The sequence below is a fragment of the Anabrus simplex genome, chromosome 1 (assembly GCF_040414725.1).
Source record: "Anabrus simplex isolate iqAnaSimp1 chromosome 1, ASM4041472v1, whole genome shotgun sequence".
NCBI classification, from domain to species: Eukaryota; Metazoa; Arthropoda; class Insecta; order Orthoptera; family Tettigoniidae; genus Anabrus; species Anabrus simplex.
Genome location: NC_090265.1, coordinates 328952803 through 328970524, shown reverse-complemented (window position 1 = coordinate 328970524; position 17722 = coordinate 328952803). Strand labels below are relative to the sequence as shown.

Here is a 17722-nt window from a genome sequence, read left to right as displayed (position 1 = left end):
GTGAGGACGAAGAATGAATGGATGGACATGAACTTAAAACAATCAGTGGATGCGACCCGGAATGCCTCTCATTCACAGAAAATGACTTAAAACAATAGGATTACTGACCAAGGGACTGCTGCTAGAGCATAACACTGAATCGATGATGCTTGCAGTCTAAAGTGGGTCCAAAATCCAAGTTATCAGCCCTACATAACGGTATTTATTGTTAGGAAAGTAGAACCATGCTATTTGTCATGTTGCGGTACGAATCAAAAGCAGAAGAGACTTGCGGTATTCCACACATTATGGTACTGCTCACAGGTTATGAAATGCGACATATAATACAGACCTATGGTTTTTCTCACTTTGCAGTGCCATTTACAGGCAACACAAACCTATAGAGTTCATCACATAAGAGTACTAACCACAGGGGCCTGCACTATCCCGTGGTGTTAATCATATAATGCGTACTAATCATATGCAAGGCAGAACCATGGTAGCTATCATCCCATGGTCCCGCTCATACGGTGGTAATAATCACAGGTACTGCAAAAGTCGAACGTGCGGTGCTCCTGTGTGCTACTAATCACAAACCTATTTGGTACCTAATATAGTGGTACTACGCGCAAGTAAGAACGACCCATGGTATTCTCCGCGTGGTGGTACTAATCACAAGTAGTTTCATGGTTCCAAAACTATCATCCCTTGGTCGCCCCTTTTCGTCACCTCTTATATGACAGGCAGGAGATACTATGGGTGTATTCTTCGTCTGCGTCCCCCACCCACAGGAGTTTGTGTGTTTGGTCCACGAGAGGTATTTTATTTCCCTCAAGTCCGCCGGCAAGCCGGTTAGGACCCCCCTATCCGCCACCTGGGACCCACCACGTGGGAGTATCACCTCTCCCCCCTGCTACGCCAGCGTAGTAGGTTCGTGGTCTCAGGGAGTTTAATGGGGGTTAAGATCCAAAAACAAATATAGTCTTTCCTTCCACCGAGACATTTTGGAAGTTAATATTCCAAATAGCCGTATATACTTTAAATCCTAAGAGTGAAATAGGAAATACTTTTAAATGTTCTCCCCCTAAAGTGTTAAATGGAGTAAGCTCCAGAAACAAAATTATTCATTCCTCCAAAACCGTTTGACATACAAAGTTGTGATTTTACTTCTTTTTATGTGCTAAGTGTCAAATATCGTAAACTTCAAAATATTTCTCCACTAAGGAGTTTAGATGGCGACTGTCGCTCAAAAACACTACATCCATTCTTCCGAAACTATTTCAGGCACGAGCTTAAAAATTTACATGAAAGGTGGCTGTCTATATCCTAGATGTTAATATATATATTTAAAAACATTCATACCCTAAAAAAACATTAATTCGTCCATTACTGTTCGACGTACAAAACCAAAATTTTAAAGTGGTCGCTTTTAGGTCCTAGATGTTAAATAAGATAGATTTTAAAACATTCCAATTCTTCTGTACAGGGTTCAAATGTGTGTTAGATCAGAAAATAAATAATCATTCCCCCAAAACCGTTGGACGTACGAACTGAGGGTGTATTTTACAGGCTCAGCCGACAGTGGACTTTCCAAATAAACTTTGGATAATAACTGTCAGATAAAACCCATAGCGAAGCATGGGTATTTTGCTAGTCTTATTTATAAACTGGAAGTAACAGACTTGAACTTAGCAAAAAACGTTGGTACATATAGGTGGGAACAGTGGCAAGAGGGTATTCAGAATAAAGATACAAAGGCTGAGTTAGGAATGAACTTTCTGGAGAAAGCTGAATGCGTAAACGAGCTTCAGTGAGGCGATGATGGTTGCACTCAATTTTTCGTGATTTAATGATAAGAGGTGTAGAACTTTCATTGCTTTCAAACACACAAAAAAGCCTCAAACCGAATCGAGACCATGAATATCTTGATCCTAACTGGAAAGGCAGAAGAACTCCTAGATAAGATGGGAAGAAGAAACATATCTACATTGGGTCTGAACAAACTGAAATGGAGAAAGAAGGGTAGCAAGGATCTCAGAGGTAGCTACAAATTATATTTGTGCGGACTGAAGGAGGAGGCCAAAAGTAGTGTGGGATTTTTACTGACAAAAGATACGGATGCCATGACAAGTTTCCTACAAAAACGATAGGATAATGACATTATGTATATAATTAGAGTCGATAAATGATATGGTAGTATAAGTGTATGCGCCGCAGATCGGATCAGTGCTGATGCAGACTTAGATCATTTATAATCAATGAAGAAAACATTATCATTATTGGAGACCTAAATGCATAAGTTGGAGCAGAATGGCAGGCTTGGAAATAGAAATACAGTAGGTAAACAACTGACTCGTCAGTACTGGTAAATGGTATTATTATAATAATTATAAAATATCAAAGCCATCTTATTAACAGTGCTAATGGTGGTACTTATTATAATTAGATATATACAGTCGTATCAGCACACTAAATTTTATTTCATCAGAACCGCTTTTCAGACTAAGGTCCATCATCAGTGTTGAAATTATTTTAAGAACATTTCATTTTACATGAGTGTGCTGTCACATTGAGTTTTAAAACAGTTAAAATGGAGCCCTGTTGAGATCAACTGCAAAATAAGAAAAAGAAAAAGTGTAGAAGTATGCACACAATACATATAAAACTCAATGATGTACTTTTTTTAAATTTTAAGAATTACATACTATAGCAAGGGCTGGATTATCCTCATGATCTAGAATTAGACCAACGTTCAGCTTTAAGTACAGAGCACGCTGGAAGCAAATAATAATGTGTCACCTCAAGGTTGTGAACAATATGTTTCTTGCGACTGTTTCATTAAAAATGTTATCAGGTTCAGTTATCTATGCCAGGAATATTTCAATGTTTTCACAGGTATTTAGTTCAAATATATAATTACCTTTAACAATTAATTTCATGTCCTTTTCGATCCCTAAAAAGTTTTGATTATTGTTATAAATGTGTTGCACAAAAGCTGAATATTTGTTGTACTTTATTGCCTTGAAATGTTCTTGGTATCTTTGATTTAAGGCTCGGCCAGTCGCTTCTATGTAAAACATTTTGCAGTCTTCACAAGCGAGCCTATGTACTCCTGAACTGCACTACTGTCATCGCTCACTCCACGTCAGTACACATATAATACTCCACAGCGATATACACACTGTACTCTGCTCAGATACTCTGACACCAGTGGGATACTGGCAGCAGCCAGCACTGCTATTGCCCCAGTCCAATGACCAAACTCCAACACTGACTGGTAGAACACCCACCACACAATCAACCCTCCAACAACTTCTCGTTCATGGCACCTTTTATTTATATCTCTATGATGGATTACTAGAATAGTCAGAGCTCAGCTAGAAGTGAAATATTCCTGTTTCTTGTTCCAGAAAGTGCAGGGTAAAATGAGATGAAGAGGATGACCAAGAAGCAAAATGACCTTGATGGAATGACAGAGTCAAAACAGTCATTAAAGACAGAAACCAAAACACGTGTTACATTATGAAAAATAAACCTCTATCCAAGACAAAGTAAGTCAAGAAGTTTACAGACTACAGAAACATTACAGAACAAAAAGACTGAGGAAGTGACCACACGGCTTGGGTCATGTAACTATCAGCTTGCATTCGGGAGATAATGGGTTCGAACCCCACCATCAGCAGCCCCGAGGATGATTTTCTGTGGTTTCTTATTTTCACACCAGGCAAATGTTGGGGCTGTACCTTAATCAAGGCCACAGTCGCTTCCTTTCCACTCCTAGACCTCGTCACCATAAGACCTACCTGTGTCGGCGAGACGTAAAAAAAAACACTCTCGGCTGAGATGGTGGTAAGAGAAAACAGGGAATATTGGAAGTAGACAGCAGAGGAAATAGGACATTACGGGGTAATGAAGAACAGGAGTGAACAAGAGGATACAAAGGTAATAGAATGGGACAACAGAACCTTAGTGCGAAAAGGAGGATGAAATAAGGATGCAGAACTTTATTTAAGTGGAACAACAAATGCTGCATCAAATAGCAAGGAGCCATGCAGTAGTAACGAGCCAAGTAGAAGCACAGAACCACCAATTACATGGCTGGAGATAGAAAAGTCCCTGAAAAGTATGGGCAGAGGGAAAGCAGTTGGAGTGGACAAGCTGAATGTGGATATGCTGTGAGCAGAAGGAACTTCAGCAGTGCAGTGGTTAAACAGAATACTCAACACAATATGGTACAAAACCATTACCCCAGAAGACTGAAAGAATGGCATAATGGTACATGTTTCAAGTAGGGGAGTAGATGGAAATATGCCGACTACTGTGGTATTACACTGCTCCTGCATGGCCTAGAACTTCCTAGAAAAAATACACAGAAAATAGAATAGGAGTAATTGTATGAACTTTACTGAGAAAACAATATGGTATTAGGCCCAGAAGAACTACAAACCTTATCTTTGCTGTTAGGATGTTAATGGAGAAGCACTGGAAAAAAAAGGAAACCACAATTTTTACCATTCATAACCATTGAAAAGGCTTTTATTAGCATAACGAAGGAGCATATCTGGGAATGCCTAAACTTACCAAAGGGTAGGTCCAGTTCAAACTTGTTCAAAAAAGCTGTTGAACAACCAAAACAGACTTGTGTGAATGGTAACTGAGAACAAAAAGATTTCTGCTGCCCATTAACAACCATTTTCTGCTATGCAATTGGATTGCCACCTGATGGAAGCTAGCATAACCAACACGCAACAGTGGCATGGAGATTAAACTTTTTGAAATGTTCAGTTCATTAGCAATAGTCTCGTCACATTTGACGTACTATATCTCTCAAAATAAGAACTTAAAATGCGGAACATCATTCAGAATCACCTGTATTACAATAGGATCCACGGTTAATGATTTATACAGAGGGAGTATACAAAGAGTAATTATTTTCCAGTCATGATAAGCTTTCGCATTTAGACTGCTGAAATGCAACCAACTGCCCAAAATTATGCACGTTTCTTTCATCCTGTAATAAACTATGAATGTAATTTCAACATCAGTATACCCCATTTCTTCAACAAACCACAATCATCTACCACTATATCTGTATAAGGTATTAAAGCTGTCTACATTATCAAAAAACACCTTACCTCAACCACAGCTACAACACCAGAATTTCTGACAGAAAATCTCTCAGCAGCAATACCACGGAAGAATGCCTTGCCACTAGTGGCACCATACAAGCACACATTTCCAACAATTACATTGTTTTCTGACTTGAAGTCTGGGCCTGAGTTCTTGGGTGGATATATAACAATTTCTCCACCTGATAGACCCTGAAAACAAAATGGATTATCAAATTAATAATTCCATAAATTTTGATTACATGATTCACATTTTGCTCATGGACAAAAGTGAACAGTTCTGAGTATATCTGCCATTTTCCTCTGTGGGAAAATGAATGTAATAAAAGAAATACAGTTTTCACACTGTATGTATTTACAGATGAGAAGCTAGAAGGAATAAGGTAAAAAAAAAAAAAAAAACATACACACACACAGGAGAAATGCAATTAACACTCAAGATGCACACAAACTGTAGAAAGAAGAGAAAAATATATGGGGTGTCCATAAACTGCCATATAAAAAGACCAGTACATGAATTCACAGAGTATTCCAAGCCCATTTATTCATACTGGTCTTCTTCGGGAATTTTCTTTCCTTTGCCCCTGTTGGTTTTATATCACACTGCCTCAAATCTACACAACAGAGTTGGGATTTCATTCCACAAATACACAGATGTTTTTAATTACTGTAGGTTAAGTTTGCGAGTGAAAAAATAACTGAACTGTCAACAAACTGGAATGGAAACAAATACTGTGTGATCCAAATTTATGCTCCACAAGGGGTATGCTCAAAAGAAAAGAAAGACTTCTTGAACAACTTGAAGACTTGGATTGAATGGAAGATTTTTTCTTTTCTTTGCTAGTGGTTTAATGTCACACTAACACAAAGGTTTTCGGTGACAGTACGATGGGAAAAGGCTTAGGATTGGGAAGGGAGCAACTGCAGCCATAATTAAGGTACAGCCCCAACATCTGCCAGGTATGAAACCACGCTACACCATCTTCAGGGCTGCAAATGGTGGGATTCGAACCCACCATCTCCTGAATGCAAGCTCACAGCTATTGGAAGATTTTAATAGCCAAGTAGAATTACGCAGAACAGAATGTAAATCCATATTTGGTCCTCATAGGACTGGTAACAAATTGAGGAGGAGAACATCTTTTGAAGCGACTTCATTGAAAGTAACATGCGGTTTAAGAAAAAGAATGCTCATACTATTATCAAATACTGCTGGAATGACAAAAGTGGCCCTGTGATTGACTAAACCACCATCTCCTTCAAAGTGGGTGGGTGAGAGTGGGAGGCCTCATAGCCCTCTGGTAAGATCCCTTAGTGCGGAACCCAGTTCTCCCAGGAAGAAGGCCCACCATTCCCAATCAAAGAGCTCACCATGTACAGAGTGCTCTACCCTCTACTAGGAGACTGAATCACTCATTATCGTAGATGGTAAAGACAATGACAGCAGAAAATGGCAGCTAGCCAGACAATATAACGATAAACAAATGTCCTAATTTTGTTGCCCTTTTCATACACATAACATCACTATTACTAAGGGAAGGCAACAGTTATCATGCCATATCTTGAGGTGTATCACATTATTACTTAATTTCAGTATATAACATTAAAAAGTAACTGATGGTTTACTTCATCCTTTATTTCTAAGGAGTAAACAACTGCTATTGGCCACATTATTTACGCATTTATCACAAAAATGTGTTATCCTCTTTAGTTCTGAATTTTATTTTAGAGAACAGTAGTTGAGGGTATTACTAATCGACTCCAACATCGTCTTTGAATGTCGACAAGAGAGCTTGCAAGTGTACACAGATAGAAAACTATACCAAAAGTCTCATTTAGTAGCAAATGTTTCAGTTTTCTTTTCCAAGCAGCGTCACCTAGCTTAACCGTACTATGGGTATGACCAAGATGCACGCTGGTTTTCCGAGTCAGACAGTCGGCACAAGTATATCCTTTATTGCTAAGCGGGACTGGCCAAAAAGCACCTGCGCGCAGGAAGCCTGCTCGCTGGTAGTCCGACTCAGATGTTTACCGGAATGATTAGTTCATTTTGGTTTCAGACAACCTGCCACGCAGGCTGTTGATTTTCGTGTTGAGTGTGTTTGACATTTTGAAAAAAAGAGTGTTTACTTACCTCAAGGGGACAATCATGGAAGAATAGGGGTTTTGTGGCAATTGGCACAGTTCTTCATAAGCATGTGTTCAATTTTTAACAAAATAAAATAAAACGCATCCGAACTCATTCTGAAATATTCGAAAAATCTGTTTTCGTCTGCAAGTAACTGTGGAAAAAGGAGTTTGTACTCCCCGTGAATAGATTTTAATTAATTATATTGAATGAATATCACTTCTCATTCGTTTTAACTTGGTTGTAACATTTTCACTTAGCAGCAATAGAGCTGCAGCCTGTTCTCTTGTTAGTTCCATGCTACACTGATCAGTTGTATCTCATCTTTTCTTTTGTGGCAGCTCTGTCTGAGCTGACAACCAGCTTTCATAATGGCCACATCCCACCTGCCACTCAGAGTCAGACAGTCAACGCCGACTGTCTGACTCAGAAAACCAGGGGCATCTTGGACGTACCCATATGCAAGAGAGCTCGCAAGTGTACACAGTGAGGAAACTATACCAAAGGTTGCATTTCGTGGCAAATGTTTCAGTTTTCTTATTCAAGCAGTCACCTAACCTAGCTTAACCGTACTATATGCATCATGAAACCATATTCAAGCGGCAGTAGAGAAATTACACATTCTCACTATAAATTTACATGGGAATAGCCCCTCCAAAATTGAAACAGATGCGAGGAAATTTAAATTAACCTCTGAAATCAATGATGCACCCTGCCATACAGGAGGTGTATCGCATTCTTAGATAGATAAAGAATGGGTGAACCCTGCCTTCGCAGGGTTCCACACGTAGGTCTGTGAAGACCCTTTGTGTCCCTTAAACGGGTTTGCCTAGTCCAGCCCTAGTGCTCCTATAAAGGATACCAGTGTCCGGATGTTGGCATTCCTGATGTATTCCAGGCTCACGAAATGTGAGCCAAGGTATCAATGTCTAGTGCTTGCAAGAGCCTCACACTGACATAACACATGCGCAGAGGTCTCCTCCTCCCTACCGCATCTTCTACACATCGGATCCTGACTGATTTTCATGATGTGTAGATGTCTCTAAGGTATTGTGGCCTGTCAACAGTCCAACTACCATTCACATTCTGGTCCTATTCAAATTTATCAGGATCTTTTTATAACTTTGGCTAGGCCCTTTGATAAGTTCACGTGCCTGCCTTGCTATAGTTAACCTCTTCCAAATGTTTAAGTGAGACTGGTTTGTCCACTGGGATATTACCAGTTTCAGGCTTCGGAGTGACACTCCCAGGAATGGTTATGGTCCTATGAAAGGACCTTTTGAGCCGTGTTTCGCTAGTTTGTCAGCTTCTTCATTTCCACCGATACCTGTGTGCCCAGGGACCCATAATAGGGTAACTAAGCTAAGTTCACTCAGCTGATCTAACATCCTTTGGCATTCCCATAGCATTTTTGATGTTGTTTTAACTGCACATAGTGCTTTTAACGCTGCCTGGCTATCACTGCAAATGCTGATGCATCTTCTGTGTCCAGGCATGTTCCATATATATACACCACAGGCCAGTATTGCGTATACTTCAGCCTGGAAAACAGTAGTGTATTTACCCATAGGTAGGGAGAGCCTTGTCTTAGGCCTCCAGACCCCGGCGCCTGTGCCCGTGTCTGTCTGCGAGCCATCTGTGTACCGTGTACAGCCCCCAGACCTAAGACGGGCCCCAGGATCCGTGGCCCACTCCTCCCTTGTGGGTATCACCACTGTGAACTTATAATTCAAATTAAAACTAGGCTTCATCAGATCCCCGATCATCATTGTCGTAGGGCAGGTCTGGTGAAGCCTTGTAAGAATAGAGGCATGACCTCTATTCGGATTCCTGAAGGACCATCCTCCGAGTGACCAGAGGTGGTAGGCACTCATTCCCGCTATTTCCTTAACATATAAATGTAAGGGAGGAAGACCTAGGATGGCCTCCATTGCACATAATGGTGTAGTATCCAGTGCCCCTGTTATTCCTAGACACGCAAGTCTTTGGACACTGTTTAACTTGGTGGTCACAGTTTTACTCTCCGAACCTGGCCACCAGACTGAGATGTATCCCATTCTTACTTATTTGCAGAATCCGGCTCCATGGCTAAATGGTTAGCATGCTGGCCTTTGGTCACAGGGGTCCCAGGTTCGATTCCTGGCAGGGTTGGGAATTTTAAACATAATTGGTTAATTTCACTGGCACGGGGGCTGTGTGTATGTGTCACTTTCATCATCATTTCATCCTCATCACAACGCGCAGGTCGCCTACGGGAGTCAAATCAAAAGACCTGCATCTGGGGAGCCGAACTTGTCTTCTGACACTCCCGGCACTAAAAGCCATATGCCATTTCATTTACTTCATTGCAGTATTTAGCATTAAAATTATGTGATCGTTTACTTCAGCCATTTATTTATTTGTTTATTTTAAATTTTATGGCCTTCATTGGACCACCTTAGTCAATTATACAATGGATTTTTCAATTTTCTCTCATTCCAGTACTTCATTCTCTTGGATCCTGATTTTCTCTCCTCGTCTGAAATCACTCTTCCCATGGTTTGTCTGTTGATCTTTGTTTATACGAAAGTAATCCCAAAAATAAGGTCTCGTATTTTTTTATAAATACATAGACTTTTCGTTGTGTTGCTGTGTATCTCAATGTCTCTTCGTCAGTTATTCACCACTTGTGGAATGAGACAGGCCAGTTCACAAGGAGGGTTGGAGAAGGTCGTGGATGCACGACAACCCCACAGGATGACCCGTATCTGACCAACTGTGCATTGCATCGTAGTTCATCAACTGCCAGAGAACTGCAACAAGACCTCAGGAGGGTCACTGGAGTCGTGGTGTCTGACCAGACAGTAAGGAACAGGTTAAGAGAATTGTCCTTACAACTCAGACATCCTGTTCGAGTGCCCCATTTGACACAGCAACATCGCGCAGCTCGCCTCTTGTTTGCCCATACCCACGCCAACTGGCAACTTCGCCAATGAAGACCTGTGTTGTTCACAGACGAGTTCAGATTTCGCCTGACACAGCATGATGGACATAAATGTGTATGGAGATGCAGTGGTGAGCAGTACATGCCAAATGTTGTCCAGGAAGGTGATCGATTCGGACAAAGTTCTATAATGGTGTGGAGTGGCATCACTATTTTTGACCGTACGGATCTTGTCGCCACCCACGAACACTTCTGTCAAGCCTATCCCACACATGCTCGATGGGATTAAGGTCAGGCCTCCCTGCCGGCCATTCCATCTCTTGAATGTCCAGATCTCGCAAGATAGCTCTGGTGATGCGCGCTACATGAGGCCTGGCATTGTCGTGCATGAGTACGAATTCAGAGTCAACACCATATGCAGCAACAAGCACATGCTGTAGCAGTATCTGCTCGATGTACCCCACAGCGGTAAGATTACCGCGGACATCCTTCCCGGATCAAAGTGACGGTCCTTGCAACTTGAACCTCATTAAGATGTCGCCTGGGATGTGTTGTTAAAGATAAAAATGTATTGAAATGTATCACAATTCAACCTATTCAATACAAATAAATATGACATGTAGTGTTACATTCCTATTAAATAATAAGTGGAAGCGGTACCAGTTTCGACCCCAATCCGGGTCATCATCAGCCGAATAAAACGCAAAAAACAATGCATAGGTAGGAAAGAAATTAAAGATCAAGTCCCCACAAAAACAGTTGAAAAGGCAATGTAAAACAACGGGGATAGGCACTGTAAAATTCAGAAGAAGTAGGTGTACACCTACCAATACGCTGGCTAGTGCATACCATAGAGGTCACTGCGTAAGCTACTTGGAGCCACCGGCAGTGCCAATGCACTATGAGACTTTGTATTGGTAGGTGTGCTAGGTACCAACTGATGAGCCCACCCTAGCACACGAGGGAGAAACGCTAGCAACCAAGAATGAGTTAGCTGGAAAATTTATAATGTCAATAATGGACCATTTATATTGGTATTATATATTTACTCATCTGGGACAAATATTTCAGATTCCCTATTGAAATCAAGGTGATAATGTTGTTATGAAGAGTACCGAGATAGGTTGCTTTGGGTGTCTGGACAGAGCACATGGCTCTAGAAATCTAGCAGTTAACCAAATGGGTGGGATGACTCCTACACATAAAGTCCTTGCTAGGGTTGTACGAGACAAGCTTTTAGCAGTTGAATAAATCTGTTTGTCCCAGCAGGTAAAGACTGTTTGGTGTGATATCGGTGAAAACTATTGTAGAGGAATTACAGTTTGAGGGTTGGTGGGTTTGATGAATAACAGATGTATTGAATCTGCCATCCTGGAGGCGGAGGTCAATATCAAGGAAAGCGGGATAATTGGGTTAGATTTGTCAAGTGAAGTGGACACTATAATTAGAGTTGAAACAGTGCAAGAATTAGTCAAGTAGGTTTGCTTCATGGTGGCATAGAAGAAAGGTATAGTCAATAAACCTCCACCAGACTTTAGTGATTCCATAGCACCACTACTAATAATAAGGAATAGTTAACATCAGACTTACCTTGCCAACATAATCATTAGCATCTCCTTCAAGAGTAACATGTACTCCCTTGGACATGAAAGCACAGAAACTCTGACCAGCAGACCCTGTTAGTTTTATATTAATGCTATGATCTGGCAATCCAGCATCACCATATTTCCTACAGAAGAAAAAAGAAAATATGAAGAATATCTCTTTCACTCCCAAAATAATTGTGTTCATAAACCAATCAATAAAAAGAAAAATAATGTATTGCATTTTTAGTTATTCTTGATATGCCTGAAATGCAATCTGTGTTGTATTTATGAGTGAAAAATTGGCTTTCTGAAGTTCATTTGACAAGACATTCTCTGCAGTGAAACCAGGTTAGAGGATTTCCTCTTAACATGTCATGATTGATATGTCAATTTTAAGCCTTAGTTCTCATCCTATTAAGTACACAGTTAAACACTCTTATCTCCCTTTTTAGCATGTTCACAACTGTGAAAGCTGAGAATAAAAATTTGTATTACCAACCACAGATTGAGCCTAATAGGAGTGCACAGAGAACATGCACTTGATTCATGACAAAGGGTATAATACTATATATTATCATTGCATGTAATGACTTCACTAACGAACAAAACTTCTAAGAAGATATTTTAATTCAACTAATTTCAAATATCATTTTATAAACCAATATATAAACAGCATAAGATGTACTGTGCATTAAAAAGCAGAACAAGGAAAACAATTTTATATATAATCAATATTTCAAACGTGTTAAATGATTTCAGTGTTTGTTATGTATTTTGGAATATGTATCTTTTAAAAACTGAAGATGTCCCCAACAAGGGATGAAACATGCACATTTGCTATAAATTAGTTCTTTCAAGAATAGTACAATATCTGATAATGGAAAGGGGAGACTCTTCTCAATACAATACAATACAATACAATACAATGGATTTATTTTGTCTGGCAAGATTAAGGCAATTAGGCCCTCTTGCATCTGATTGGAAAACACAATATTTACATGTGCAGAATTAAAGTAAATAGACTACAGTTGTTACATCAACTCAACAAAGAAATACATTCTAAAGAATAAGAAATAAATGGTGAAGATTATGATTTATGCAATTATGACATGACTATAGTACCATCAAAGTTATAAATTTCATAGTTGGTTCCGTATTGAGTAAAGACTATACGTAAAACTAAATACAAATTTATGATCCACCTTCAATACTTTACAATCATGTGATGTTTAAAAAAACATTACAATGTGAAGTATTGAGAAGGTGGATCATATATTTGTATTTATTTTTACGTATAGTACCGTATTTTCCGCATAATTAACGCCCTTGCATAATTTACCCATCCCAATATTTTTGGGTCCAAAGTGGAGAAAAAGAAAAGTTCACGTATATGACGCACCCACTTCTTCAAACATCCATCACATGGCTCCGGATGTGTTTCGAAATAAAGATGTCAACTACTCAAGGAGCAGCCTTCCTACTGCAAAAGCAGGCATTCCAAATACAGGGAAATGTGCTGTTATTAGCTGGTAGGAAATACCACTGCACTAGTTCGGTAAGAGAATCAGCCCAACATATTTTACGAGTGTTTCAGGTACCGGGACATGTGTTTTCTGTGATCTCAAAATTGTTCGTTAGTCCAGAATGAGCAAGTATTTAAGTAATACTGCATCATATAAACTCGAGGTGATAAGTTACGCCGAAACATACAGGAATAGGGCAGCAGGCCGCAAGTATTCAGTGTCCGAATGCAACGTGCACTACCGCAGTAACAGAGAAGTGCACTTCAAGCGACCAAGATGTCTCGCAAAGCATTTCGTGGACCAAAAAGCGCAAGTTTTTGCAAGTAGAGGAGGACTTGCTTAAATATACGATTTTGTTACGCAACGTTGGATGTGCTGTTTCTCACGAAATGCTGTATTTTAAAGCACACGAAATATATGCTACAGATGGAATCAGTGTCTCAAATTTGAAGACTAGCCACGGCTGAATGATTAATTTTATGAATAGAAATGGACTTTCTCTTCAACAAAAAACAACATTATGCCAAAAAATGATGATGAATTATTTCAACCTAAAAGTAATTGATTTTCATCGCTTTATGATTGAGAAGCGTAAAGTGCAGGAATATTTCATCTCCCAAACAGAAACCGCAGGTCAGACAATCAGTTTCCATATGCCACAAAGTCTAACAATCTATAAGAAAGGGACATAAAGTGTTATCGTACACGCTATCAGAAGCGAAAAACGATGTACTGCAATACTTGCTGTAACAGCTGATTGCAGAAAGCTTGCATCTTACGTTGTTCTAAAATGAATAAAATGCCTAAAGTAAAATTTCCACGAGGGATCCGCATTTGTATCCTAGATAAAGGGTGAATGGACAAATTGCTCTTACAAGATTGGATACGAACGGTTTGGGGATATCTAGCAAAGACCTTCCTTTGATGCCCGGTGTACTTTTATTAGTTCATGTTTAATTTCATTTCAGGTCATATCGACAGCTCGTCAACGGGAAGAATATTTTCCAGTTTCGGTACTTCAAACCCACGTGCCCAACTTACCTGATGTACCCTATTTTACTTTTCAGAAAAAACCTCATTCCGGAATTTTACGCCAAATGACGATAACTGCAAATGAGTTCAACCAATTGTGTTTATAGTATATCTGATGTATCTTGAAATGTCAATGAATTGAAAACATTTTTAAAATATTTGAATTCCTTGAATAACTTACGCATACGAAGTTTTCGCCTGTATTTTTCGTCAAAAAAGTGTTGATTACGCGGGAAAATATGGTATTCATAAAATTTTAACTTAGCTAATTTCTGTTATCCCTAATAAAAATGCTTTAATCATATTAAGCCTCATCAGCAAATAAAAACAATTTAATACTGTTAATTTGTTTAGCCTAAGTTTAAAAACTTTTACATCACAAATTATAATATCAATGAATAAACAGTTATTAATGATGCGTTGAGAAACGTACTATTAAGATGATAAATGAGATTCACTTCTTAAATATAATCATCATCTTAAAATCTTCTCTTTTCCCTTTTTTTCCCTAAATGATTATATGCTAGCTTATGAAATGTATTTTTATCTGTAATTTTTTCTTTTAAACTCAAAGCAAAATTATTTATCTGTGCAGAAAAATAATTTTGATAAGAGATTAAATAAAAAATTGCAGATAAATAAAACCAATTAGAGACTATATCAAAAACTTACAGATAAAAATCCATTATATAAACTAGCGTATAATCATTTACGGAAGTAAAAAAGAAAAAGAAAAGAATTGAAGATCATGAGTATATTTAAGAAGTGAATCTCATTTATCATCATCTTAATAGTAGTTTCCTAATGTACCATTAATAATGGTTTATTCATTGATATTATTAATTGTGAAATAACAGTTCTTTAAATTTAGGCTAAACAAATTAAAATTGTTACATGGATTGTAATTCACTGATACTGTAATTATATAAAATCTCTGTTTTAAGTTACAGTAGTATGATCACTGACAAAGGCAATGCTTATTATTTTTATTTTTTTATTTTTTTTTTACAAGTTTTTCTACGTCGCACCGACACAGATATGTCTTATGGCGACGTTAGGACAGGAAAGAGCTAGGAGTGGGAAGGAAGCAGCCGTGGCCTTAATAAGGTACAGCCCCAGCATTTGCTTGGTGTGAAAATGGGAAAACACGGAAAACCATCTTCAGGGCTGCCGACAGTGGGGTTTGAACCCACTTTCTCCCGGACGCAAGCTCACAGCTGCATGCTCCTAACCGTATGGCCAACTCGCCTGGTAAAGTGTTTAAACAGAAAGGATTTTGGCAATACAAAATCAAGGCTGAATGATGCAGTCATCACTGATCTACATTTAGGGCAGTTGCCCAGGCGGGAAATTCCCTATTTGTTGTCTCTCTAGCCTTTTATTAAATGATTACAAAGAAATTGGAAATTTATTATTATTATTATTATTATTATTATTATTATTATTATTATTATTATTATTATTATTCAGCGTATGATGCTACAGTTGACAATCTACTATGTACAAGTTCTTAACAGGCACACAAAAGAAACTTATATACATACTATATATATATATATACAAACTCCACATTAAAAAATGTTAATGTGGGGATCTTTCAGTCTCTTAGAGACAAATGTCCAGCTCTTCCAGCCAAGAGTGTGCCTCAGGGGTCACTCAGTGAATATCCTCGATGGAACCACTAAAAGCTCGCAGAGGGCAGTCATTCAGAATGTGCAGGATGGTTTGCACTTCAGCACCAGTCAAAAGCTGGAGTCTTTCCAGCCCTACTGATGCAGAGCAGAAGCACTTCTTCCTACTCCACAGCGTATCCTGTTGAGTGTGGTCCAGGTGGGGCGAGGAAGGTTGAACCCAGGCAACTTTGTAGTTGGGTCCCTGATGTTGACAATGCCATGAGGGTGTGATTGAGACCATTCGCGCTTCCATATTTCATCAGGCTTGAAATGTGAATGAACTAATTCCTTTGCCATCTTCCAGGCAGGTTTCCGTGACTTGAGTCTCATTACGGCATTCTCATCTGCATCCCGATGTACTGCGAGGTAACTATTCTTCGCTGTCCTGGTCCACATTCTGACAAGGGTGCTTTGCCATCTGATGTGAGGAGGCTGAATGTTTCTCAGTAATGGTAACCATTGAATAGGAGTAGAGCGCGATATACCAGATATAATTCTCATTGTGTGGTGCAGTTAAATATCAACCAGACTAGTGTGGGAGCTATTGAGCCATACAGAGGAGCAATATTCAGCTGGTAAATATACTATTGCTAGAGGAGTTGTTTGTAATGTGCATGCATCTGCACCCCATGAAGTACCAGCTAGTCTACCCAGCAAGCTGTTACAGCTTTTAAGCTTAGCAGCCAGTTTCTCAAGATGGCGTCGATATGTTAAGGACCTGTCTAAAGTTACACCAAGATATTTTGGGTTGGTATGACACTGCAGTGTGTGGTTTCTGAACCTAATCATAGGTTGATAGTTTGCCAGCCTGTTATTAGGTGAAACGCAGCTACCTCTCTCTTTAGTGGTAAGTTATTCCAATATCTAACCCCCCTTCCTACAAATGAATGTTTGCCCCTATTTGTCCTCTTGAATTCCAACTTCATCTTTATATTGTGATCTTTCCTACTTTTAAAGGCATCACTCAAACTTATTTGTCTACTAATGTCATTCCACACCATCTCTCCAATTTTTGGTAATCCTAGTGCAATGGCACTGCCGGTGGCTCCAAGTAGCCTACGCAGTGGCCTCCACAGTATGCACTAGCCATGAGTCTTGGCGAGTGTGCTATTTACCAACTGATGAGCCCAACTTAGCACACAGGGGCAAAACGCTGGCAACCAGGATGAGTTAGCTGGAAAATTTATAATGTCCAATAACAGACCATTTATATTGGTATTATAAATGTACCCATTCGAGACAAATATTTCAGGCTCCCTATGGGAATCTACATCTATATCATATGAAGGCATTTTACATCGAGTATCCGTATTATTGCAGATCACACTTTCTAAAACAAATGTTAGTAGAAGCCTTTTATTTCAGAGCTGTAGGTTATAAAACATTTTCTGGTCACGCTCTTAAGACAATGAACTGGAGATTATACTCAGCCATGTGCGATTGCAACAGAATGACTTTGGCCGCCATTTCAAAAACTTGGACCAAGTTGAATCGACTGAGTCGAAACTCGAAGGTGCGAGTTCAACATTCGCGAGCTATATGCACTTGAAGATGCGGATGCCAGTCTACTTTCTGAGAGATTTTAATGTTGTATTCATTAGAAAGGAATTTCACTTTTTTCGTATCTATTCCTAGCCTATCGCACGACAAATATGCACCATGCTAGTAAATTTCACAAGATTATGTTCCTAATCCAGATATAGGCTACCATATCATGCGATAAATATTTGCTACACTTTACTTACTGTA

At 39.2% G+C, this 17722-nt stretch overlaps 1 protein-coding gene across 1 annotated transcript in view; it reads right to left on the bottom strand.

Moving 5' to 3' along the window:
• The window catches only part of LOC136856759 (uncharacterized), a 674434-nt gene that overhangs the window by 128616 nt on the left and 528096 nt on the right, over positions 1-17722 (bottom strand). Inside the window, exons 29-30 of the mRNA XM_068224954.1 lie at positions 11750-11888; positions 5115-5300 (exon numbers count right to left, since the gene is read on the bottom strand). Coding sequence (XP_068081055.1) covers positions 5115-5300; positions 11750-11888 — 325 coding nt within the window. The remainder of the gene's footprint in view (positions 1-5114; positions 5301-11749; positions 11889-17722) is intronic.